Source organism: Sminthopsis crassicaudata, chromosome 3, assembly GCF_048593235.1.
Source record: "Sminthopsis crassicaudata isolate SCR6 chromosome 3, ASM4859323v1, whole genome shotgun sequence".
Classification (NCBI taxonomy): domain Eukaryota; kingdom Metazoa; phylum Chordata; class Mammalia; order Dasyuromorphia; family Dasyuridae; genus Sminthopsis; species Sminthopsis crassicaudata.
Window position 1 is genome coordinate 144,410,419 of NC_133619.1, and position 25,502 is coordinate 144,435,920.

At 32.4% G+C, this 25,502-nt stretch overlaps 1 protein-coding gene across 2 annotated transcripts in view; it reads left to right on the plus strand.

Moving 5' to 3' along the window:
- GPC5 (glypican 5) overlaps window positions 1-25,502 on the plus strand; it is a 1,091,572-nt gene that overhangs the window by 995,341 nt on the left and 70,729 nt on the right. The window contains exon 7 of one of the 2 annotated variants that reach the window (XM_074299350.1): window positions 10,689-10,851. In XM_074299350.1, the coding sequence (XP_074155451.1) occupies window positions 10,689-10,851 (163 nt within the window). Of the gene's footprint in view, window positions 1-10,688; window positions 11,704-25,502 lie in introns of those variants that run through there. The other variant, XM_074299349.1, reaches the window with a different exon arrangement.

Consider the following 25,502-nt stretch of genomic DNA (forward strand, 5'->3'; position numbering starts at 1 on the left):
TGGCAGTCTAGAGCAGTCTGTGGACAAGATAATACTATATTCTTTCTATAGGCATTTTTGTTGGCTGTCCCACATGCTTAGAATGTTCTTCCTCCTTAATTCAATTTCTTGACTTCTTTCAAGTCCCAACTAAAATTATACCTCTTATAAGAAGTTTTTATTAATCTCCTTAAATTCTAGTATCTATTCTGTGATTATTTCTAATTTATCTTATAACTAACATATTCATAAATAGTTGTTTGTATGTTGTCTTTCTCATTAATTTGTGTACTTATTGAAGTGTGTTTTTTATTCTTCTTATACCCCAGCATTAAGCAAATACTTAATATATAATAAATACCTAATAAATGATTATAGATTGACATAGTAAAGGTTAAACTATATACAATACATTTGGTTATGAAAGAAAGTAAAAGCTATTGAAAATGAAGGTGTAGTATTTTCCCATCCCAATTCATAGACCCTTTGAAATCTTGCTACAGGCCCTTAGGAATACCTAGAACTTCCAAGAAACCCTAATTACAAACCAGTTATCTACTATGTATGAAATACTGTGTTAAGTGCAGATAATACGAAAATAAAAGTGAAAGAGGTCCTGCTTTCAAGTATCTTACTTTCTGTTGATGAAGATTAGTATGTATATACAAGTACATGCAAAATAAAAAGTGATTTAGTAAGGCAATAACAAGTGTGGAATCAGAAAAGCTCACATTTATGAAGAGGCAATTGAGTTAAAACTTGAAGAAAACCAGGTAGTCTAAAAAGAAAATGTGAGAAAAAACTACCTTTCTGGAGTAGGAAATAGCCAACAAGAGAAAAGGAACAAGATTGGAGATGGAGTACCACATGTTAGAAACTGGTGGAGGATAATGGAGTAAGGGGAATTCCCAAATTTACTCCCAAATCCCCTCCAAAATCCATTAAAATAATAACTCAAAACAAATTATGAAGAAGCAAAACCGATAAAAGTAAGTAATGAAACAATTTTCCAGCCCAGGACAACTTAGAAGTTCAGCAAGAAAGATCTGTCTTATTGGGGTTATTGGAGTGCAATCTAGGGCTGCTGCACAGATCATACCAGCAACCCAGCAGTAAATTTTGGGGATGACGAAAGCAGTGGTGAATTTTCACCACTGGAATTCTCAGACTTGGATGGTAAGGTGGTCAGATAACTGCTTAGAAGGAGATCACAAAGGACTCTGCTGGTGTGGGAAGCGGGATTCTATGGTATTGCCTATATTTAATTGCAAGTCACAATCCTAAGGAAAGGAGGAGCACTAATAAGTGCAGGGACCCTGAACATATTTCCAAGGTAGAAAATAATGTAGTCTAGAGCACAGGCCAGGAGAGCAAACACCACACTTCGACTTTCGTCCTACAATTTTGCCAGAACTGAAAATATATGGATTCTCAGAATTAGTGGCATATAAAGTTATATGCCCCCTCTACCCCAGGAGCAGAATTCAAATCTAACATAAATTTAAAACTCAAGAAATTTGCTTGAAAAATGAGTAACAACAACAAAAAAGAATCTGACCTTATAAAATTACTATTGTGACAGGAAAAAATGAAAGCACAAACTCAGAAGATAATGATATTGAGATATAGATATAGATATAGATATAGATATCATACACACACACACACACACACACACACACACACACACATATATAAAGCCTTAATGAAAAATGTAAATTGGTCTCAAATCCCCCAAAAAGAATTTCTGGAAAAACTCAAAAAAGATTTTTAAAATTAAAGAAGATAGAGGAAAGATTATCTTATTTTTGGAAAGATAAAATTTCTATTCAGCTCTAGTATTTTCATCAGAAATATTTGAAATTTCATTTCAATTTGTTAAATTTTGTTTTTATTTTGTTATGTCCAATTTTCTCTCTGAAAAATTATACTCAGTTTGCTAGATAAATTATTCTTGTTTTTAATCTACTTCTTTTTGTTTTTTTTTTGTTTTTTTTTTTTTCTTCTTATTCTTAATATCGAAGCAGCAAAATCCAGGGTTATTCTGATTATGGGTCCATAATATCATTTTTTTTTTCTGGCTACTTGAAATATTTCCTCTTTGACTCAAGAGCTCTTTAATTTCACTCTATTATTCCAGGGAGTTTTCATTTTGAGATCTCTTTTAGACGGTGATTGGTGACTTCTTCTAATTTCAATATTTTTTTTCAATTTCAATAGGTCTTTTTAGATACCACGACAATTTTCCCTTCCTTAGATGATGTCTAATTTTTCTGTTTTTTGGGGTTTTTTTTTTTATCATAACTTCCAGAGAGCCATAAATTTTTATGTTATCTTTCCTTGATCTATTTTCCAGTTCAGTTGTTTTTTCCAATGTTCCAACCCTTTATTCATCAGTGCTACTCGTACATTTATATCCAAAAGAGAAGTTTAAAAAATAAAAAAGCAGAGACTTTATCTGTACATATATATATATATATATATATATATGTATGTATATGTATATATTTTCGATTTCAAAGAATTGGGAATAGAGAGGATACCCATTAACTGAGGAATGACTGACCAAACTGTAATATGTGAGTGGAATGAAAGATTATTTTGTTTTATGAAATGAAAAATTAGATGATTCTAGAATATAACTGGGAAAAACTTAAATGAACTGATGAATATTGATGAAGAGCAGAATCAAAAGATTATGCATAGGAACAACAATATTGTATGATAATCAATTATGAAAGACTTAATGACCTAGTTATTTGACAACTATACACTGATCTAAGATAATTCTATATTTATGATGAAAAATGCTATTCACTTCCAGAAAAAGAGATAATACAGTCTGAATGCATATTGAAGCATAGTTTTATTTTTTTTCTTGGAATTTATTTTTGGTTTGTGTTCTTTTTCACAACATGACTTTTATGGAAATATGTTTTACAGGAGTATACAGGTATAACGTCTAGCAAATTGCTTGCCTTCTCAGTGAGATGGGATAAAGGGAAGGATGATAAAGTGAGAAGAAAATTTGGTACTCAAAGTTTATCTAAATTAGATAGATTGATTGAAAAAAATGAGAAGGTAAACATTTCAGTATATTGAGGAGTTTGTGAACCTGGATGAATAGAAGACTATTAATACCCTTTAAAATAATAGGGAAATTGAATATTTAGATTGGGTAAGCATGGGTGAGTTGGGAATTACATCATTACAAATACCCAAACTGATTATATTATTTAAATGCTGAAATTTATTTTCATAATTTCAAAAGTATTTCAATATTGCAAACATTTTAAATCATTAATGTAATTAATTATAACTGTAATACAATGTAGTTCACAAGATTCCATTCTGATAGGTTTATTTAACCTTTCTTCAGTAGCAAGTACAGAGAAAAGGACATTGTTCCTGTTACATGACAAGTTACCTATGAACACACACACACACACACATATATATATATATATATATATATATATATATATATATATTAATTGTCAGTTGAGTAGTACAGAGCAAACACAAGAAACATTTAAAAGAAGGGGGAATAAATATGATCTGATGAGATTAAAAAAGCTTTAAGACAGGAAGAAGGACTTAAGAATGTATAAGATTGAGGCAATAAAGTTTGAGATACACATTTCAAAATTACTGATTTGTTCTTGTTTTTAAAGTAGATTTTTTTTTTTACTTATATGATGAATAATTTGACATTTATTTTATTCTGGTAACACAATTGATTCATTTAAAAATATGTACTAACTTACACAAAGTATTCATAAGAACATTTGCTTCAAGGCACGTTTTAATGAACTATCATCTCTTCCTACTTGATGAGGTAAAAGATCCTTCAAAATTGGAGAGCTTTCAGAATCAATGACCATATGAAATAATTTTAAAATCTTAAAACTCACTGAAAAGAGTGAAAAAAAATTATATATATATATATATATATATATATATATATATATATATATATATATATATATATATATATATATATATATAGTTGCCCAATAATCAGGTCATTAAGTGGAGTTCAAATACAGATATCTAAAAAGCTAGGGGGAACTTTCAAAATGCTAATTTTATAATGGGGAAAGTAGTGGGTAGCAATTGTGTTTAGATTTTACTCTAAAAGATCCTGGGTTAAAATATTATTATAGAACTTATATCCAGTTTTCTAAATTATTTCATCAACATCTGCAAAATGTTGCTTTCAAACAACACCATCAGAAATTTAGTAACCATTAGTGATCAGAATGAATATTATATCCTATCAGCAATTAGCAATAAATACCATGTTGGTCATAAGTTCAGAGTCCAAATCCATTTTAAAATTTGTCATATTATCTTATTCTGCCTGTGGTTAAAAAATATGATTATAATAAGCATCTACAAGAATTTCCAAATGTTTTACTAATTCTCAGTGATTTTTTTCAGCATGTCTTGGCAGTTGGAAAGGATCAATGCTATAGAAAGAATCAATACTTATAAAAAAAAAAAAAGGAGAGGGAAATATGGAGAAATAAGGAAACCAAGAAACTAAGTAATTTCCCAAATAAGTTTTGAGAATGAATGTAAAACCTGGGTCCTTTAACATGCAAATAAGATACTTCTTGAATTATGCTATTTCCTGAATCAAGATTAATAAGTGACCTAGTACAGAAAATGTGTGTATTTCTGAGGTAGATCATTTCATCAATTAATTAAATCTTATAAAGCATCAGATTTTATTAACTTAAACTTTCATAATGGTACATAGTCTTGTCTTAAATAAGCAGTTTAAAAAACAATTAGAATAATGGTAATACCAGATGCTCCACATTTGGCAAAACCAATACATAAAAATCCAGATGGTTTTATAAGTCATTGCAGTGGAGGAGATTGTGATTATTTGCTTCAAGAAATATAAAAGTCTTTTAAATAGTAAGACTTACTAGAAGACTTAAAAATAATTGCATTTATAGAAGCATAAGTCACTTTCAGTGATGGGCTGTATGTTCTACTGTGTCCCTTAATTTTTTACTTCAGCATATTTTCACCTTCTGTTCTTATAACTTGCTCTATATTTCATTAAGTAAGAATTTGATGAAAGAATGGTACTAGACACTTTATCTATTACTCAACATCTGAGACTTCTTCAAAATAGAAATTTTTCTGATTATCTAAGATACCAAGAATCCCTAATAAAGCAAAAAGCTGATAAACTAACTACATATGAGACTAATTCTTATTCCCTAATATAATCACTTCCTACTCATTACTTCATAGGACAAAGGGCAAAATGGGGGGAAGGGAGATAAGAAGGAAGAAGAGCAGATGAGACTAAAGTAGTCTTAAAGCTGTACAACCTTACCACAGGTTAGAAACAGTAATCAACTCTTGTCTCATCCCACTTTTTGCCAATTCTAAAAGCCAGAAACTTGCTCTGACTGGCGAAATAGTGTAACAGAGTTTTGTACTGCAAAAACACTTAGCCAGAGAACTGAGGAATAGAGAGAACTAGTATAGACCAATATGTTTGCGATGCTACCATACTTAAAATGGTGCATGCACATCCATCTGGGGCCAGTTATGCCCTGCATAGAGAAATCACTTGGAACAGAGATAAAGGCATGTGAAATATCAGTAGGCTAGCTTGGGATAAATCTGTTATGAGTCTCAGCTTCCTGGGAAATTAATGTCAAGAAGTCAGAAAATGAAAGATAGAGCAATGAAAGGGAAAAAAAAAAACCAACACTGGAAGTAATAAAGATCACAGGGAAAAATATTCTCTTAAAGACATTGAGCAAGTTGGCTGGAGGGAGAGGGAAAGGAAGATATTAATAAAAGAAAGTAATATGGGTCTTTGCATATGGTAAAACTGACCTGATATCTAATCAACACCTTAAGTAGAAAAGGATTCTGTGATTCATAGAAAGACATTCCTGAGTGATTTAAGAGAAACAAGAATTGTGAAAGCAGTGTTTATCATCCACAGCAGAATAGAAAAAAAACAAAAAAACTAATTCATGGTCAAACCTTACCAAAGAAACAAAAGAAATAACAATTGATTGGGTATGAAAAAATCATAGAAATAAAGGGTATTATTAAGAAAAGACGTGAAAAAAGTATTATTAAATATATTTGTATATAAAAAGATTAATCTCAAATATAAAATAAGTGATAACTCAAAGATTACATGTCGCGAAAAATAAAACAAATCAAACAACCACAAACCTTGAAGCTCTTAATGTAAGAAATCATACAGGAAAACTGTGTAAAATTTCTGAAAAAAATTTCTGAATATGAAACACTTTCAAGAAGGGGGGAGTGGAAAGATGGATAGAATTATTAGATAAATAAGCGAAAAGAAAAAAATCAAAAGTAAAACATTAAAAAAAAGCAGAGGTAGGAAAAGGGGTAAAATAGGGGAAGGGATGTAAGAAGTAAGAAGAGCAGATGGGACTAAAGTAGTCTTAAAGTAATTAATTAAAGAGAGAAAATATTGTGTTTTTTTTGGTAGAGGAAGCAAGCAAAAATCCTAATCAAGTACATACAGAGAAAAGTGAAGGAAAATAAAACCTAAATTTCAAAAAGAAATTTTAAATGAATGAAACCAGTCCATAAAAATGTAAAAGGGTAAAAAAAAATCAGAAAAGAAAACAAAATAACATATTCTAAAATAAATCAAAACTGGCACTAGAAGGTAATGCTTGTTAATATCTGAGGCAATCTAAAGTAAACAATTTTGTTAATAACATAGGGACAATTTTGAAAACTATTAAAAGAATTAGACCTGGACTATGTTTGTTTGTTTGTTTGTTTGTTTTTCTTTCCTCATCCCACTCTCCCAATTTAACCAAATCTTTTTTTTTTTTTTTTAACTTTTTACTTTAAGCCAGAAAAAAAAAAAGTTATTGTGACTGGAGGAAATATAAAATTCACCTTTACCTTTATGGAGTTTATACTTAGTAGTATGTTTTGTGGGGAATTTTGCATCTCTTGAGTCAGAGGATGTGTTACTTAATTCTTATGAAACTTCCACTCCTTGTAATTTTGCATCTTCTCAACAATCTTTAAAAAAGAGAATAGTTTTTTTTTTTTTTTTTTTAAATTTGCTCTTGTTGAGTGGATTAGTCTTTCTGAACCTAAGCCCAGAACTAATTATTGCACTAATTTGCTGCCCTGAGAATAATTATGTGCCTTCTATATGTACTTCTATGTATCTTGAAGTACCTTTAATTTTTTAAAAAGTTCCCTTAGGGGGAAAGTATTTTGGCCATTCTTTTAAAAAATTATTTGTTGAACTAAATAAAAAATAAGAAAAAAATAAGAGAAAAAAGGAAGACAGAAAAGGAAAATAAAATTTAAAAAATTAAACAAACATCATCATCTGCCCTGTAGAACATCAGGGAGGATTCAAACTAATATAGCAATAGTTTTCATTTCAAGAAAACATATATAATAAGAGAACAAATTATATTCATGAGTGTTCATATTTGCTTTCTTGTGGGTTATTCTTTTGTTCTCTATCGCATATCTTTTACTTTATTGTTTTTTTTCCCTTTCATTCCCCAAGAAGACTATAGTTAAGCACAGATATATTATGTATGTATGTATACATGTATATTCACACCTAGGGACCTACATACATATACATGTATCTATATACTCACATAGGCCTACATGCATACATATCCACCTAGACTCTCACACACACATATACATATACATTTACCCAAATGTAAACATACATCTAAAACAACATTAATTTCACTTACATATAATATACATTTCTCTCTTGATTGAATCTTTAAATTTGACTTTGTCTAAGATCAGTGATTACTAGTCCTACTTTTTTCTAATAAATTCTATTCTTGATCCTTGTTGTAATGTTTCTGTATATTTATTTCCTATCCATGCTAACTCTTCTACTTCAATTCTGCTCTTTAATTTGCTTTGCTATTACTTAAGCTCCCCAAAGCCTCTATTATCTCTTCTCCATAATCTTCCATTCCCTCTTTATCCTATTCCAATTAATCTACATACCTTATACCATTCTGATTAATGTAAAACCGTTTTGTACCCTACCTTATCCTTTATCCCTTTCCCATTAATCCACACACCTTTTCCCACTACCATAAATTTACATATTTTTCTATACCTCACTTTATCCTATTCCCTCCCCTCTTATTTCTTTATAGATTTTGTAGGGTGTTATACCCTTTATGGTGTGTATGTATATGTGTGTGTATACATACACATGAATACATATATGATGTGTAAGTTCCCTATTTAACCCTTTCCTAATGTGAGGTTTTCAGAAGTACAAACCTTCCTGCCCCCTCTTAAGTCTCTGAAAGGGGTCTTCCTCTGCACCTCATTTGTATAACATAATTACTATTTTTACCTTTTTCCTAGACAATATTACTTTTTAAAATCAGATCATACTGCCCTAATCTTTTTTTAGAGCTACTCAATCACTGATTTCAATCTTAAATATATGATATATATTTCCATCCAACACATAAGCAATTTGTCTATGTTGAGTTCTTTGAAATTAATCTTTGATATTAGCTCTTAAATTTTTTAATAAGTTTGGTTTGGTTGAGACAAAGGCCTAAAAATCTTCAAGTTTGTTGAATGTCTATTTTTTTCACTCAATATTAAGAATAATTTTGTCTAATATTATGGAAAATTTTGCTCACTATAGTGGATAATTTTTCTCTTTGATCTGGGTGTTTGAAATTTGTCAATAATATCCTTATGTGTTTTCAACAAGTATCTTTTTGAGGTGGTGATAGATGGATTTGTTCTGTTCTTACTTTCCCCTCCTGTTCTAACACTCTAGAATAATTTTCATTGGTTATTTCTTGCATTATTGTGTCAAAGTTCTTTTTTTTTGTCACAACTTTCATGTAGTACAATTATTCTCATATTTTCTCTTCTTGGCCTATTCTCCAGATCTATTGTCTTTCTTTTAAGATGTTTCAAATTCTGTTGTTTTTTTTATTCTTCATATTTTGTTTTGCTTTTGTTCTTCATCTTTCATAGTTTCACTGGCTCCCAATTCTAATTTTCAAAGAATTATTTTCTTCTTTAGGACTCTATCTCCTTTCGGAATTGGTTAACTTCTTTTTTCATAATCTTGTTTTTCTTGGATGGTTTTTATTTATTTATTTTTGTTTTCCCTTAATCTTTCTCACTTGATTTTTAATTTCTTTTCTAAGTTCATTCTTTCTGGGCAGGTAGCCACTTTGTTACTCTTTGGAACAAAATAAACTTTATTTTACTTCACTGACCTCCTCCAAAATTGAACCTCAGTCTCTCCTATTCCCATAGTAAGTTTCTATGGTTGGGTTCTTTCTTCTTTGCTCATAAAAAACAAACAAATAAACAAATAAAAAAAGCATTAGTGTAAGCATTTCTAATCCTGTATTTGGAAGGATGGTGCCTTTACCTTCTGGAACATCAAACCAAAAGCTTTGGCCTCCTGCAAGTTCCCACAGCAAGCAGCATCCCTACCCCACTGCTTTTACACTCACCTTGTATGCTGATTTCTTCCCACTCAGAACTATAGCTCAGCAGCACAGCTAGGCCTGGAGTTCCTATTCAGCAGAGGTTCGCAAATTCAGATCCCCATTCCCTATGCTGTCCAGGAGGTGAAAATTCCTGTGGCTCAAGTGAAGGGTCCAGGCAAACCCAGCTAGATCCAGAGTTACCCACTTTTTTTTCTGTAGAGCTAGCCTGAAAGTGTTTGTACTTCAAATTTGTTAATCCCCATTCTTAAATCTTTCTTCTGATCTTCTCAGATTATCCCAGGACTCCTCCATTTTCCCCCAAATTTTCTTTGGTTTTCATGAGTCTATGTTTACCCATAGATGTAAATTTATTGTTTGTGGGAGAAATCTGGAGAGCTTGAAATTTTCTGGCCTACTCAGCCATTTCTCAGAATCTGTCCCTTGGCTATTCTTTATGAGTTATTAATCCTTATTTCTGCATAGCCTCAAAATGTATACTTGAAAAAAGCTTATTTTTCAGATATATTATTGCTCGAAATAAAATAATTTTTAGATATTTTGAATTGTAAGCTGCTGATGTTTTTCTTTTTTCCTTTTCTAGCTGTCTCAAAAATGGGTTTGGTTTTGGTAAATTTTCTACCATGCTAGAAAGAAAAAGTTCAAATTCAAATATGGAACTATTATATTCCATATATTGACCTTTGGAAAATTTGAATTTATTTCCTTCTTTCTTAATTCCTAAAGGAATTCTCAGATAGCAGCTATCCTGTGGGTCACTTCTTTTCTAAATGGGTTAAGATTACTGTCAAAAACATTTTTTTAAGAAAAAATAGATTTTATAGTCAATGTAGTAACCTGTGAATGCTTGTATATTTTTGTTTGCTATATTATTTTTAGTTTGCTTTTGAAAGTTGTTATCATTCACTGCCAGAGAATAGCTATTGCTAATAAGACAATTGCATATAAGAAATAATGATGACTGAAGAAGGTGATTGTTACAGCATGGCATTATAGAGTACTGGATTTATTAAGACTATCATATATTCTTTATGTAATATTATTCATTATCATAATCATTGAAAATGACTGGTTTTGTTATATTTTTAGATGAAACATCAGATGCATTTAACTAATTCTTAATTTAAAAAACTCATAAGCCTCTCTCTCATATTATTATTATTATTATTTGCTCTTTGTGACTAGTTACTCCGGGGCAGATCTATTCCAAAACCTGAGAGATGGGATCTACTCCAAGTAGGCAGTGGAGCACGCATAGATGATCAAGTCAGTGGAGACTGTGATGATGAAGATGGTTGTGGAGGATCAGGAAGTGGAGAAGTAAAACGTGTTTTGAAAGTCACAAACTGTAAGTCATTTATATTAATGCTTTCTTTGAAGAGTCAATGTGCAAAGTGAAATGAAAGTCACAGCTCAACTGGAGTTGAAAGCAAATCATTGTGGTACACAATTAGACAGGAGGAATGTTAAAGGAATTGGAGATTTAGAAAGAATAGAAATGTGTTTCAGTGGCCAGTTGGATCTATTTGTGCATATTCTGGTTGAGTAGTCATTTCTCTCTGGCTCATTCATTTCTCAGTGATTAATTTTATGAAATGGTTTTGTTACTTTAGCTATCATTGAACATAGAATAATAAGATATGGAAATGATAAGCATCCGCATAACATCTTAAAAAGTAATGTGGTAGGCAATGTTAAATTGATAGTCTGAAATCGCAATAATGCTATGCAAATAATAAAACAACTCTGTTTTTGGTTCTGTAATGTAGTCATAGAATGAAGTAGATTTCACTTTACTCATTGGTCAGACTCTGCTTAGTGAAATGAAGAGCAGGAAAATATGTGGAAAGTTCAAATGTACAAATGTAAAAAAAATAAAAAATGTGAGTTCAAATTCTAGAAATGCTTTCTCCTATTATTCTACCAATCTTCTATCTTTCTTTCCTTGTACCAAAATGAAAAATGGTGACATAATGGGTATATATAATAAGCACAGCAGTTCTGAGGTATTCGGGTTGTTCCTACTAATCACTTAACATTTACATGTAATTGAACAGTTATATAGTCAGGCTTTCCCAAATGCATCTCTCTCTATCGGTCTGTGTTTTTCTGTCTCCCTGTTTCTGTCTCTTCTTTCTCTCTTCTCTTCTCTTCTCTTCTCTTCTCTTCTCTTCTCTTCTCTTCTCTTCTCTTCTCTTCTCTTCTCTTCTCTTCTCTTCTCTTCTCTTCTCTCTCACTCTCTCTGTCTCACTCTCTCTGTCTCTCTCTGTGTCTCTCTCTCTCTCTCTCTCTCTGTCTCTCTCCCCATCAATTTCCAATAAAGTAAAACTATCCTCGTTATCATAAGCATTTTTTTCTTTTGAGTTTTGAATTACCAGGAGACCATATTGAACACACCAAATACAATTGTATAGAAGTAAATGATGTATCTACATGAATAAAATAATTCTCTCTGTCTGAGGAAATCCTTCTAAAAGATGCTGAGTTCCATCTGGCATGTTTGTTTTGGTTCTCATTAGAATTTAAAACAAAGTACTTATTCACATCATTAGTTCTCAGTTCATTATAAGATTTCATATACCTTCTTGCTTCTTTAGGAGAGCTTTTCTGAATTTATTAGTGGAACGTAAATGATTCAAGTAATACAGACCAAGCAACAGTGAAGAAAAACAAAAATACAAACAAGAAATCCCCCCAAAACACTTGTTGAGAAATCTGTTTTCTGACAATATAATAATAGACAAAAATGATGTGGGAAGCAAAGAATTGGAAGGTAGCTGTTGCTGGTGACCTATGTATCACTGTGTATATGTGTATGTTAGCAACATTTACTAAATTTTCCTAATGTGCAGAGAGGATAAATTTACTTGCCAAGTGAGAAATTTGGCCATTACTATGCACGAATGAGAAAGAAGAAGAGGATGATCATCATATCATTTTCAGTATTTTCAATTTACCATGTAGGATTTGTTTATCTTACTTATGCTTCTTTGCTTGGATTTATCAAATAAGTGTATCCCTGAAACCATTTACTCTTCTAATTGTTTCAAAAATAATTTTATTAATATTTTATTTGTGTAAAAGGTCGAAGGTGAACAATCTTTTAAACTTTTGTGTCTGTAGCTATTTATGAAAATTTTCAAATTGTTGTTTCCGTTATGTGTACAGAAGACAGATATTCAGAAAGATACAGGGTATCTTTAGTGGCACTATAATGAATAAGATTCTTTAAAATATTTTTTTCTAAATATTACATATTTAAAGAAATAATTATGATTCAAATCATCAGCTTTTTACGGAAAGAAAAACATGTCTTATTTACTGAATTTATTTATAAGCTTATCAACTTTTTATGAATTTATGGCCATAATTGTTTTGTTTCCCAAGAGAAGCAGACCCTTTTGTGGATGTTATACAACTAATGATTTTCTCACAAAGTCATAACTTGTCAAGGTGGCAAGAGTGGAGTTTTATTTCAGAGCCTTGTACTCAATTACTGTTGAAATGGACAGGTATGGTACAAGCAACCATCCATCAGAACAACAACAAAAAAAGTTAGTTATATATGATTTTCAGAACTCCAGAGAAGCATAAAATTTCCACATATGCTATAAATGGGCTGCCTATTAGGTTTCTAACATTTTATAGCTGTTACCTTTCAATTTTTAATAAGTGGGCAGGAAACCATTGTGGACAGTCTGCTGAAATGAAGTGGGACAATGAGAGTGGGAAAGTATGGGTCACATTTCTATTTCTATATGATGGTAAGGTTTAATTCCCCATCTTCATTTATTTTGATACACTGGCTAAACAAACTGAAGCAACTCCAAGAAGTCTAAATTACACAAAGACTGAGTTACTGGATTCAGAGTTTTCATATTTTTGCAATGGTATACTAATATAACTTTGTAATTTATAACATATAAACTGGTTATCCATCAATTTTGCTAATGGTTATCATCATTTAGCTTAACACCTGGAGTAGTTCAGAAGGTACATTATTATACCTGTACTTTTCACAGGCATTTGGAGCGGAGATGTTTCTAAATTTGCACATCTCATAATTTTCTGTACCACTGCAATTTTGCTTTGCTTATAAAGCACAGTAACTTTTTTGATGCAGGAATGCCATGCTATACTCCAAATGTCCATTATGCCTGATCTGGGCTACAGTTTTCCAAGTTCAGTGGTCTGATTAGCCACAGTCAGATACATTGTATCTTAACTTTAACATAGTGATGTCATTTTTGTCCTCTTTTAATGTAAAGGACAATACCACATTTCACAGGCATTTACAACATATTAGAATAGTGTGTGTCTGTGGGTGTGGGTGAGTTTAGACTGTATAAAATATAACTGCCTGTTTTCTATTATAAAGCTATAAATATATTTCTCTTTGATTTTGATGATTCAGTTAGAAAAAATTCTAAATGTTATATAAAATTATTTTGTGTTGCCCAACAGAAATTGTCTAAGTGCTTAATGAAGAATACACATTTCTTTTTCCATCATAGTTAAGATGAAATTTCATTTTTTGTTAAATCAACAACAAAATCATAAAGTATAGCCATTAGATTTGGAAACAAGAACAAATTCTCAAACCTTTGCTTGTAATCATTACATGATGACATCATTAAAATGTACAATGACTCGCTCTCTGTTTTTCTCTGAAAACTCAAACCACTCCTAAGTTCATGTTTTATGAGACTTTTGATAACTGTGACCTCTATGATCCTTGAGAAGTAATTGGTGTACTGCTTTGTCTCCAGGAAATGAATTTTTGTTTTTGTTTTTCTTCTTTAAACAAAGTTAAATACTTTATCCAATATATAAAAGCTCCTTTCTATGCTATTTTACTAGATTTAGACACAAACAATACAACCTGAAAAAATGTGCATATTGTACAGATATAGTTTTGGATTCCATTAATGAGAAGATGGTTGATCTATTTTACTATGGCCTGCTCAGATTCCATGTAGATAATTGTGTTCAGAATGCAGTACTTGAAAAGGGATATTCCCTAACTACAATATGTCCAAAGGAGAATTACCTAGATGCTGACATACTGTTGATATTTGGCCAAGAAAGAGTTATCTTCAAATATTTGAAGGATTATCAAGAAGATAATGATTCATGTCGACTGATATGGCCTTACCAGCATGAGAAAATTTAGAGGGGCCATAGTAAATTTGTTTAAGGGCTGAGCAATCAAGAAGAGCATATATGCTTTCATTATTTTAAAAAAAATGGATCTTTGGAGACATGAATTTTGTGTGAGAATTAAGTCAAATTTGTGCTTGTCATTGTCGTGTGATGACATCATTAAAGTATACAATAGCTTCTTGCCTCTGAGAACTTTTATATCTTTTGTAGAATGTATTAATTAGAAATCTTTGTTCTGCCCCCAAGACTTTTCATTTCCATATCATTTTCTTGTCCATTGCTCCCAAGATAACTTTATTCTTGACCTAGCTAGGCCATTGATGTGCTTCCTTGGATTGTGACCTTTTCCCCAAGTATAAATTATATTTTAGTTTAAATGTTTGCCCATTCACCATCGTCCCCTTTCCATTTCCCAGAGGATGGGACACACTATGGGTATTTCATATTGTTTCACAGGGCAGAACTAAGAGCAAGAAGTGTATTACAGGGATAAAAAATTGTATTTCCTTATAAGGAGTAATTTGTACCATTCTTCAAAAGTGAAATTACCTTCCTTATTGTAGTGTGGTTTCTAGAGCCCCCCAAATTGGGGTGCCAAAATGTACTATGGTTTCTAGAGCCACCATGCTAGGGTGCTAAAATATACCACCCGGAATAGCTCTCTAGAGCATCTCGAGACCAGCTGGAGTCCATAGTCTTAGTGCAGGAGTGAAGAAGGCAGGAGACCTACAAGGATAGTCAAAGATGGAATCCCCTTATTTCAAGTCCTCTCAGCCCCTAAATACCTTAGTATGATAACATAATTAGAGGACACTGAGTGTGCGCCAACTAGAGAACCATTATATCACCACAACACCAAAGCACACTGAGCAAATGTTAACTATAAGCACCCTGCTATTGATATTTAAATTCCTCTTTACAGTAAGTATCCCTTGCTTCAAGTAGAACACAGAGGGTCATGCCCTCCCTGATTTCTCAGGAAGCACCAAAGGGAGATGGGGAGCCAAATCAGACATTGTTAGCATATTCCCTCAGGGGTTGAAGGGTCTTATACCTTACTCAGAGTTCAAAAAATCTCTGGGATAGTAGCAGATAGGGCCACTATCTGCAGCCCTCTACACTTATGAAATAGTGAACTTTTTATTCCTGGACATATTGAAGCTTAGACTTGATGTTTTAAACTGTTTAGTCCTAGAATACTTTTGGAGTTTTCATATGTTGATGGAACCCAAAATATTTCTTTAGTTGTATGGAATATACCAAGATAAAGCAGATTCATGAAAAAGTTGAGGCACATAGAGTTGATTTCATGTCAAAACATTGATATGTATTCTGTGTTTTGAGTAATGTATAATTTCATGATTAATTCTTTAAAGAAAAAAAATATAATTTGTTTTTCCCAAAGCTTGCATTTATATCATATTGAACATATGGTTCCACAGAAAATAGTTATGGAAATGCTACTACAGAGGATACTCTTTTATGAGATGGATTTGAATCACATGATATTTGAGCTCTTGTCCAACTCTGAAATTCTATTAAGACTTACTTTCATTTCATTTTTCACATATTAACTATATATTAGCATAAGATAGAATGTTGAATACAAATGTATATAGTAACAAATAGTAATAAAACCTTAGTCCCTCTGGAAAAATGGAATTCCTATAGATTTATAAGGGGAGGAATTTTTCTTTTTTTTTTCTTTCTTACTTTTGCAGTATTTATTAATAGATGTCTGAACCAGTTTACTACATTTGAAAGCTTTATTTTCTTCTGTTGTTAATGTTTAAGTCTTTTTTTTTCTTTTTTTATATTTTAATAATTTTTATTTACCAGATATATGCATGGGTAATTTTACAACATTGACAATTGCCAAAACTTTTGTTCTAATTTTTCCAAGAGGGGGAATTTTTCAATAATATTATAACAATATTCTCATATTGTCAGGAGTGAAAAACCTATAAAAAGAATTCACTCCCTAAGCCTGCATTTCTATTCATTTTAGCGTAGCCAAATAAAGTTTAGAGATGGCATAGATGATACTAAAGTAATAGCCAAAAAGTAATAGGTGTAGTGCTATATTTTATCCCAATAGGGAACACTCTCTTTAGACTCACACAGGTCATGTTCATTGTTCAGAGAAACTGAGGTCTAAAAAAAGGATTCAGGTTCTTTTTTGTATTCTCTACCTCTTTACAGCCTCTGGAAAAACCACCTAAAAGTTATGTATTTGTTCCCATCTATGATCTATCCAAAGAAATCAGAAAAGTATTCAGGAAGCAAAATCCCTCAGATTTAGGATTGTTATATTTTACCACCAAAAAAAAAAATGCTTAAAATAAAGAAAAAGAACAGATATTCCAAGGAAGAAATCAACAATGTTTTAAAATATGGAAAAAAGAAACCATAAGTTCTATTATATTCTTTCAGAAATTTGATACTTAAATTGGGACAGCTGAAGTGGCATTTCATATTCATCTTGATACTTTTCTGTATTACTCCATTAAAGTCACTATATTCTGACAAACCATCTCTTTGTCAGTGAACATTTTTTTTTCTGAGGAGGTTATAATTTTCTCCTGATGTCAATCAGATCTGATTAAAGATAACCCAAACTTCCCACTCCCACTGAGTTCCCCACTAAACTCCCCATTTCTCATTATTGGCTGTCTGTGGTCACAGAAGGAAACACCAAGCAAAGGAGCCAGTGAGGACCTGGAGAACATGCTCAGGCTCACCAAGAAAAATAGACATAGCTGCCAAAAGAAGAAGATAGAGCTTTCTTTTCTCCTGAGTTACTAGATAGTCCAAGGGAAAGCTCAAAGGACCCTGAAGCAATTGGCAAACAGAAAAATAAAGTTGTCTGACAGAAAAATCACTTTCTTTAAGTTTTATAAAGTGGATAACTGGTTTAGTGACTAATCTTTTTTGGATAAAACACTGTTCTTTTCTCCTGAGTCACTGGGTAGTTTAAGGGAAAGCTCAAAGGATCCTGAAACAATTGGCAAACAGAAAAATAAAATTGTCTGTCAGAGCAGAATCCCTTTTTAAACTTTTAAGTGAGTAACTGGATCAGGGACCAATCTTTCTGGATGAAACTCCCCATCCTGAGGCTAGAAGCAGGTGTACAAGATTCTGTATGATGTTTTTTGAGGGGCTACAACTCCTACAATCCACATAAGGCCAAAATGCATGCTTCAATGGGATTACTTCTTGTGATAGGGACAGATTTTGATTCCTGGGAAATCCTGTCCTTTTCAGATGGTTTGGATGGCTATCCCACTTCTTTGTGAATGATCACAGTGAAGACAATTGAAAATCTCTGTTTCTGAATAGAGATAACAATTTGCATCTCTCTAAACCAGTGATATATCTATATATCTATATATATCTATATATATATATTATTATTATTTTTTTAATGCTATGGCTAAAGAAACCTACTTTAAACTGTATCTGGCCCTATCTGCAAAACCTCTAATATACTAAGATGTGAGTGTACTATTCCTAGAACTGTTTTGAATGGGGATGGGAGAAGAGAAATCAAAACTTCCACCATAATCTTTCACAAGAAACAGAAAAATTTGTGATGAATGAGAAATTTGAGACATAATTCTAGGTAGTTAACTGAAGAGTATGTTAGTGCAATCTCAGTATCAACTACTTTGGTCTGGAACTGTTTTGACCTAGTAGAGATTGAAGAAGTAAGAAAGGAAAAATTTCTGGATCTCCTTAATAGAAAATAGTTATTAATATAGGAGAAAAATAATCATTTGATATTGAATACACATCATGTAGGAGGTAGGAAGTGATCACAAAGAATATCTGAGCGGATTTTTTTTTTTTTTTTAATGACTTACAATTTATGTCAAAATAGAATGTCAAAGTAGTTGGTTAAAAATATGCCCTGACTTTAGATACTGAAATTGATCTCTATTCTAAGAACATCAACACCTGTCACACCTAAAATTCTTACATAGAAATTCATTCCTTTGGGTCTTTAAAAATTTTTGGTCTTTAGGAGTTTTCCATTAAAATGCAAATGTTCCTGCCAGGTACCTCCTGCTAAGGTTTTAGCAGACAGAATGTGATGGGTGGGAGGTGAACTAACCAGTGGCTACAGCAAGGAGTGAAATAAAAAGTTAAAGGCAAACTATATAAACTGTCCAAGGACAATGACTCTAAGGAAAATAATTTTGGAGTTATTTATCATTCCAAAATTTTTTTAAATCCACCTACTGCTTTGTTTTTCAGAAAATATCAATGTAGATAGATATATTTAAATAGATAATAATTAGCATAAAATGATCATCATAAAATGTTACATGCAAAATAAAGAAAAAAACTAAGATTTGTGAAAAAGTGTAAACACATTTAAATGTTAATAGTGCAATGCTTTGATTTTCCACCATTGATTGTTCTGAATTAACCTATAGGAGGTGTGCCTATGTGGCAATATTAACAATGACTCTGACAAAAACTAGATCACTCTCTGTGCCTAATAAAATGATAATGAAAATGTTAATTGTTGGATACTGGAGAATACTTGTTGATGATTTTTTTTGAAAACAGTAATGCAACATGATTTGATAAATAAAAATTCTAGTTTCCTTGTCCTATTATTTTCACTATAAATCTCCACTTCAGAGCATGTTACTTAAAATGATGGAGCACAAATAATAAAAATATATTTCCTAGACAACTGAGTTCTCTTCCATACCCACCCCACAAAGAAAGAATTATCATTACAAAACAAATTATTCCTTTTTCAGTTTCAGAAGAATTCTTATAAAGAGTGGGATATTTATAAGGTACAATGACCATTTATAGATAAATAAAATATACATGTATAATTATACTTTAAGGTTAGTGATTTTCTTTAAGTGTTTTCAATGTAGTAGAAATAATCCTAGTAAATTTTCCAACTTTTAATTTTTTTTCAAACAATTAGAAAGAAACAAGCAGAACTTTTATAACAATATAAAAACCTGATTGTTACATGTTACATTGTTACATGTTCACTATCTTCAATTATATTGACAATAAATTATCCAAAAGATTCTGAGGTTATATTCAAGCCATGGTGGACAATAAAAAGTAATCACTGCTTAATAAGTACAAAATTTTGACCCATATTTCATGCATTCACTACTCAAGATAAAGAAAGAGTGGGTGGGATGGAATTACAAATTACCTCTCTTATCCAATTTGACTACGGGGAGGCATCTCTCTGTACAACATAAAAAGTTTTAATTCAGTTCTTGTAAGTAGAGGACCAATGTACAATCTGAGTAGTTCAGATTAGAGTGGGCATGTATTGAGGGCAGAAAGGTACCTATATAGCACCAAAATGGAAGTATGCCTCCCCCTTTCCTGTTTTTTTTTTTTTTTTTTTAATCGATTGAATGAATTGGAAAGAAAGCAGCTATTGACCAAAAGTCAGTGATGCTTTTTGCTTTCTGTGGGTCACATGACTCCCTGAGGCTCAGGCATAGGGTTTGACCTCCCCTGCCCTACAGTGCTTTTAACTCACTCAACAAATTTAAATAAAACCCTATGTCTTCTTACAAGACTTAGGTCTAAGATCTGATCCCCTCCATCTCATAGTATTTTTAATATTTGTTCTTTGAGACTATTAGCTACTTAGCACAGTTTTCACATTGTTGGATAGGGAAAGTTTAGTGTTAATAAATGGAATATGAAGGAGAATTTAATCTACTTACCAAAAATAACATATTTTAGTTCAGTTTTTATCATAAAGGCTATAATATTCTTATTCTAACTTTTATTCCTCAATAATGAAGCCTCTTCTTAAGCTGTTATTATTTATTGCACATTTAAAAATTTTGTTGCATGACATATGATAAATAAGATGTGAATTATTAAATATTTACTCAAAAATACTTTTATCAATCCATGAATTTTATACTAATTCTTTATTTTTACATATCAACTATAAAAAGAAAATAATATTTGAAGCAAAATATAAGAAAAGGCAGGATCTTGGTGGAAAATTATAATTTCTCTTTAGTATCTATTGTTATTTATCTCCTCTAAATGTTTACTGCTCCTTTTTCTTTTTAAGGCCCAAACCGTCTTCCTTGAAATCTTTTCTTGGGTTTAAAATTCCTTGTTTATTATAGTTTCTATTCAGTATATGTGCACATATTTTATCATATACTATCAGCAACAGTAGTAAAAATGTCTTAACAGAAAAAAAAAAAAAATCTGTGCCCTGATGCTTCAGGGTCTGGAACCTACATATTGCCTATCAAAGAAAAGAAGCAAATATGTACAAGTTTTCTAATTTTTCCTCTACTGAGTAGCTTGAATTTCTGTTTTCTTATTTTTTTTTTTCCTTATAAAGAAAGAGCAACATCTGTGTTTTAGGCTGGATTGGTTTCCCTTTATGGAGGGCAAGGAGGAAACCCTTGAATTTTGATATATCTTAGGAATGAGGCTTTGAATCATTTAAGTGGCTCCTTGGTTACCAGAAACATAGAAAACCTAGTTCTTGTAGAATTGGTACCCTTCAGGCTTGACAGAATTCCCACTAGACTGTGATATTCTCTTTCTCTGTCTCTTTCTGTCTTTTTTTCTCTGTGTGTGTGTCTTTCTGTCTCTGTGTTTCTCTGTGTCTCTCTCTAACTCTGTGTCTCTGTGTCTGTCTCTGCTTCTCTGTGTCTTTTTTGTATATTTTGGATATTGTATCCAATTGTATCCATTATATGGAATATGGAAAAGAGGAGTAGGTATACATTTGACTGACAAATTTTTTTTAATATTTTCATGAATTTTATTTACCAAAAAAACCCATCTAGCATTTTAAAAACCAATTTCTGCTCCAAATTCCTTACCAACTTGTGTTACTGTTTTGAGCACTTGGAAACATATTTTCAACAAACAAACAAAAAAAAAATTCTTAAAGAATAACATAAAAAGATTCTTCATAGATCTCCATATGGCCTAAAGGGTAGAAAGGAAAGTGTGCATTAAGTTTGTTCATTGGCAAAGAAAGCAACCATTTCTACATGTTGATGTTGGGTGCTAAAACTCAACACATTTATCCTGAAATTGCCACTATCAATTGGACAAATTGGTCAGACTGATAAGAATTAGGTAAAGGGTAGCCCCTTTTGGTTCAGGGCAAGGATACATAGCTAAATGCAGTCTAGTGATGGCACAGAGTGCCCTGTAAAGGAATTTACAGGCCCGAAAACCTAGATTGATAAAAAGAGATTTATTATGGGATTTGGAAGTAAAGTTAAGGTCTAGTTAGTAAAAGGTGAAGGTAGAGATTAAAAAGGCACCAGAAATAGGATTCCAGTGGGCAGAGATACTTGGCATGCTAGGCGTAAGGCTGTCATATTTGGAACCTCTGCAAAGAGAGAGTGCTGCAGTTTGGCTCTTTTATAGCTAAAAGGGCTTGTGGGTGATATCCCAAATTGGCTCAGATCCTGTGGGGGCTGGGACAAGCCCAGATCTCCTATTGGAATTCAAAAGGGTGCTTTTTACAGGATTTGTGAATCAAAGGTCCTAGCTTCTTGAATTGATAAAGCATTGGCTAGGAGGGACTGGGAATCAGAAAGGAATAAATCAATCTGAAAGGATTAGTTTCTTAAAGGGAGCACAACCCATATCATTCCCTGAAAGGATTAGTTTCCTAAAGGGAGCACAACCCACATCAAGACAACAGAGATGAAGACATTCTTTCCAGAAGGACTCCAGGGAGTCCTTCTACTACTGAAGTCTTCTGGCTTTAGGATAATCCTCGGTTTGCTGGTAACCAAATTCCTGAGACTACTCCTCAATTCTATGTCTAGGCCATAAAATTAGCCTATCAATAATATGAAGAACTAGATAAATGTGTCTCCTTGCTTCTGGTGGCTTACTAAATTGGTGTTACAATTACAATAAATTTTGCTCTTTGACTTGGATATGGATTCAAATCTGCTAATTCTTTTAAAAAAAAAAAAAAAAAACATTCCCTTATGACATCATGTCTGTGACCCCAAGCTTTTAGTTGGGATCCTTAACACTCTCTTTTGATCATTATTTATATATTGGCTATGACTTTCAGTCTTCTTTTTCTTTTTTTTTTGGTCAGCAGGGTTTCGCTCTTTGTAACTTTTTGGACCATATCATATCATATCATTGGTGTCCATGGAATTTTTTTGGCAAAAGATACTGGATTATTTTGTCACTTCCTTCTCTAGTGAATTTGTTGGGCCACAGTTCCCTTTTATTGTCCTTCCTCGGTTTCCCTAATTGTCCTGCTTCAGTTTCTCTAAATTGTCCTGCCTCAGCAGCTAGGTTATAAAATATAAATGTGTAAACTGAAGATAAGGAGCAGTTCAGTCATTCTGGCTCCTAAGTCCTCCTAACAAGAATTTATAGTCCTCACCCCCCACCCTATAATCTAGAGTAGCCAGCCCTAAATTATATCAGTCCCAATGGGGGGGAGGGGGGTTGCAACCATGAGAATTGAGGCAGAACAATTCAAAGAACTGAGACAAAGCAATTCAGGGAAACTGAGGCAAGATAATTTGAATCAATTTTATTGATGTTTTCCTGTCAAAATTCAAAAGTATTGTAACACTTTTATCAGAGGTTCCTTTCCATTATAAACTAGCCCAATTGTTCAAATGAGATCATCTTATTTCCCTGTCTTATTTCCTGTGCTCAGATGATCTAGTAACTCAGCTACCTGAATTCTACCCCATGCTCAGTTCCACTGAATTGTCACGGCCTCGGCTCACAGGGCTCAAACCATGAAAAGCTGTACTTTAGAATTTAAGGGAGACAAATGGTATTTGTATTAGAGAACGAATAAAATCACAATTTTTACAATGAGCAACTGTCCCTATGGAGACTTTTGTAATATCAGTTATTTATACTGTGAATTTTACAGTACTGTGGTAGGTAAAATTCTGGCAGACTATACCTGGCCAAACTGTCTTTATATTCTCATTTGAGACATTTCATTGGCTTCAAATGGCCTGCTTTCTTCTCTACCTCCTTCCCTCTTTCTCTCCTTTCTTCTTTCCCTTCCTTTCTTCATTTTTCCTTCTCTTCCTCCTTCTCATTTGCTTCCCTTCCTTCCTCCTTCTCTCCCTTTTCTTCTTTCCCTCTCCCTTTCATTCCTCTCTAGCTTTCTCCTCCTTCTCCCTTTTTTCCTTCAACTCCTCCTTCCCTTCCTTCCCTCCTTCTTCTCAGTAAGAGTGCACTATTAATATTTGCTTCTGTTTTAGTGTTTTTCTGTGATATTCTCCTTAGGTTGTAGTAGGTAGTACCAGATGTCTCTCTCTTTAACCTCTCACCTATGTCAGCATTTTCCCTTTAGCTTAGGAGATCAAGAGAACATAGTGTTAAGCTCTGAATAAAAAAAAAAATAATAGCCAACTCTCTCCCCCCTCCCTACCCTTTTCCTTGACATTAGGATTGAAAATTAGGTTTCGAAAAGAGCCCAGAAAAACCTTGAAGCTTTGATTGCCTTTACATGCCATTGAGTCATAAACTTCAGGTGCATTATCTCTATCCTTGCTGTGATAATTCCCCCTCCATTTGAATATTGCCTCTCACCTATCTGTCTCCTGCCCAGGACATTTTTATCTTGACCCCTCTTCTGTCAGGATTAAGTTATGATCCTTTTCTGGAATAATGGCTTGTCCATCCTCCCAGTAACTTTGCTCCCCTTATTTGTTTTTGTTTCCTCATAAGAGTATATACTCTAGTTATGTATTCTGTTTGCAAACTCTAGTTAGCTAAAATCCTATATAAGTTCCTTGCCTCAGTTTATTTGCGCCAAATGCTTTGGACAAGAGTCCCTTTCAGTTGGATAACCTAAACTCTCCACATTAAAGTTAAAAAAAAACAATCCCTGTCTGCCTCAGTTTCTTTGGTATTACAATAGTAATCCTGTTCAATTTTTCCTCATTTTTCTGGGTGGCTAAGTGGGATTTTTAAAAAAATTTTACTTAGTATTCTTTTCTGTATATTCAGTGGCTATAGAATCGCAAGAACTGTGTTCAGATTCTACTTCTGATATTTATTACCCATATGACCAAAAACTATTAACTTAACTTCCCATGGCCCTCGTTTTTCTTATATATAAAATGATAGTTAAGACAATGTGATTTCTGCACCCTCTCAAAATCTTTGATCCCTTTGACCCTGGGGTGAATCACATACCAGGAACACAGAGATTTTTAATCTCATTTATATTATTTTTCAGAACCATATGGTAGAAAAAGAGCTCTTAAACCAGTTATTAGGAGAGAAGCTTTAGAATTCCAACAGAACTTTATGACCATTTAACAGAATTTTATGACCATTAGCATATTACTAAATTTGTAAGTACTCAGTTTCCTCATCATTAAGATAATAAGGTTAGACTATATACTATCCGAAAGCATCTTCTATCTAAATCCTAAGCACTATTCATTTGAAGATTTTCAGTGGTGAACTCATTAACATGAACCAGCCTAGTGCATTGTGTATAATTCTGATTTTTAGGAAGTTTTCCGTTATATTGAATTGGAACCAATCTCTTTGTAAATTCTGTTCCAGAGTAGGTCCAGACGAAGGACCCATCAGTATCTAAACATCTCAATATGTAGGCCAAATTTCATCTATAAAATAGACCTGGCAAGGGTTTTAGTCTAAGTACATTTGATTTATTCACTCAGTTCCTGAAGTTACTGAACCAAATACTTAGACTAAGTAAGATTCTAGGAAATTCAGTTTTCTTCATGAAGTCAGTCTATTTTTAAGCTATTCAAAATATCCAAAGCATAATAAATGAAAACAACTGTGAATATAAACCCTGAAATA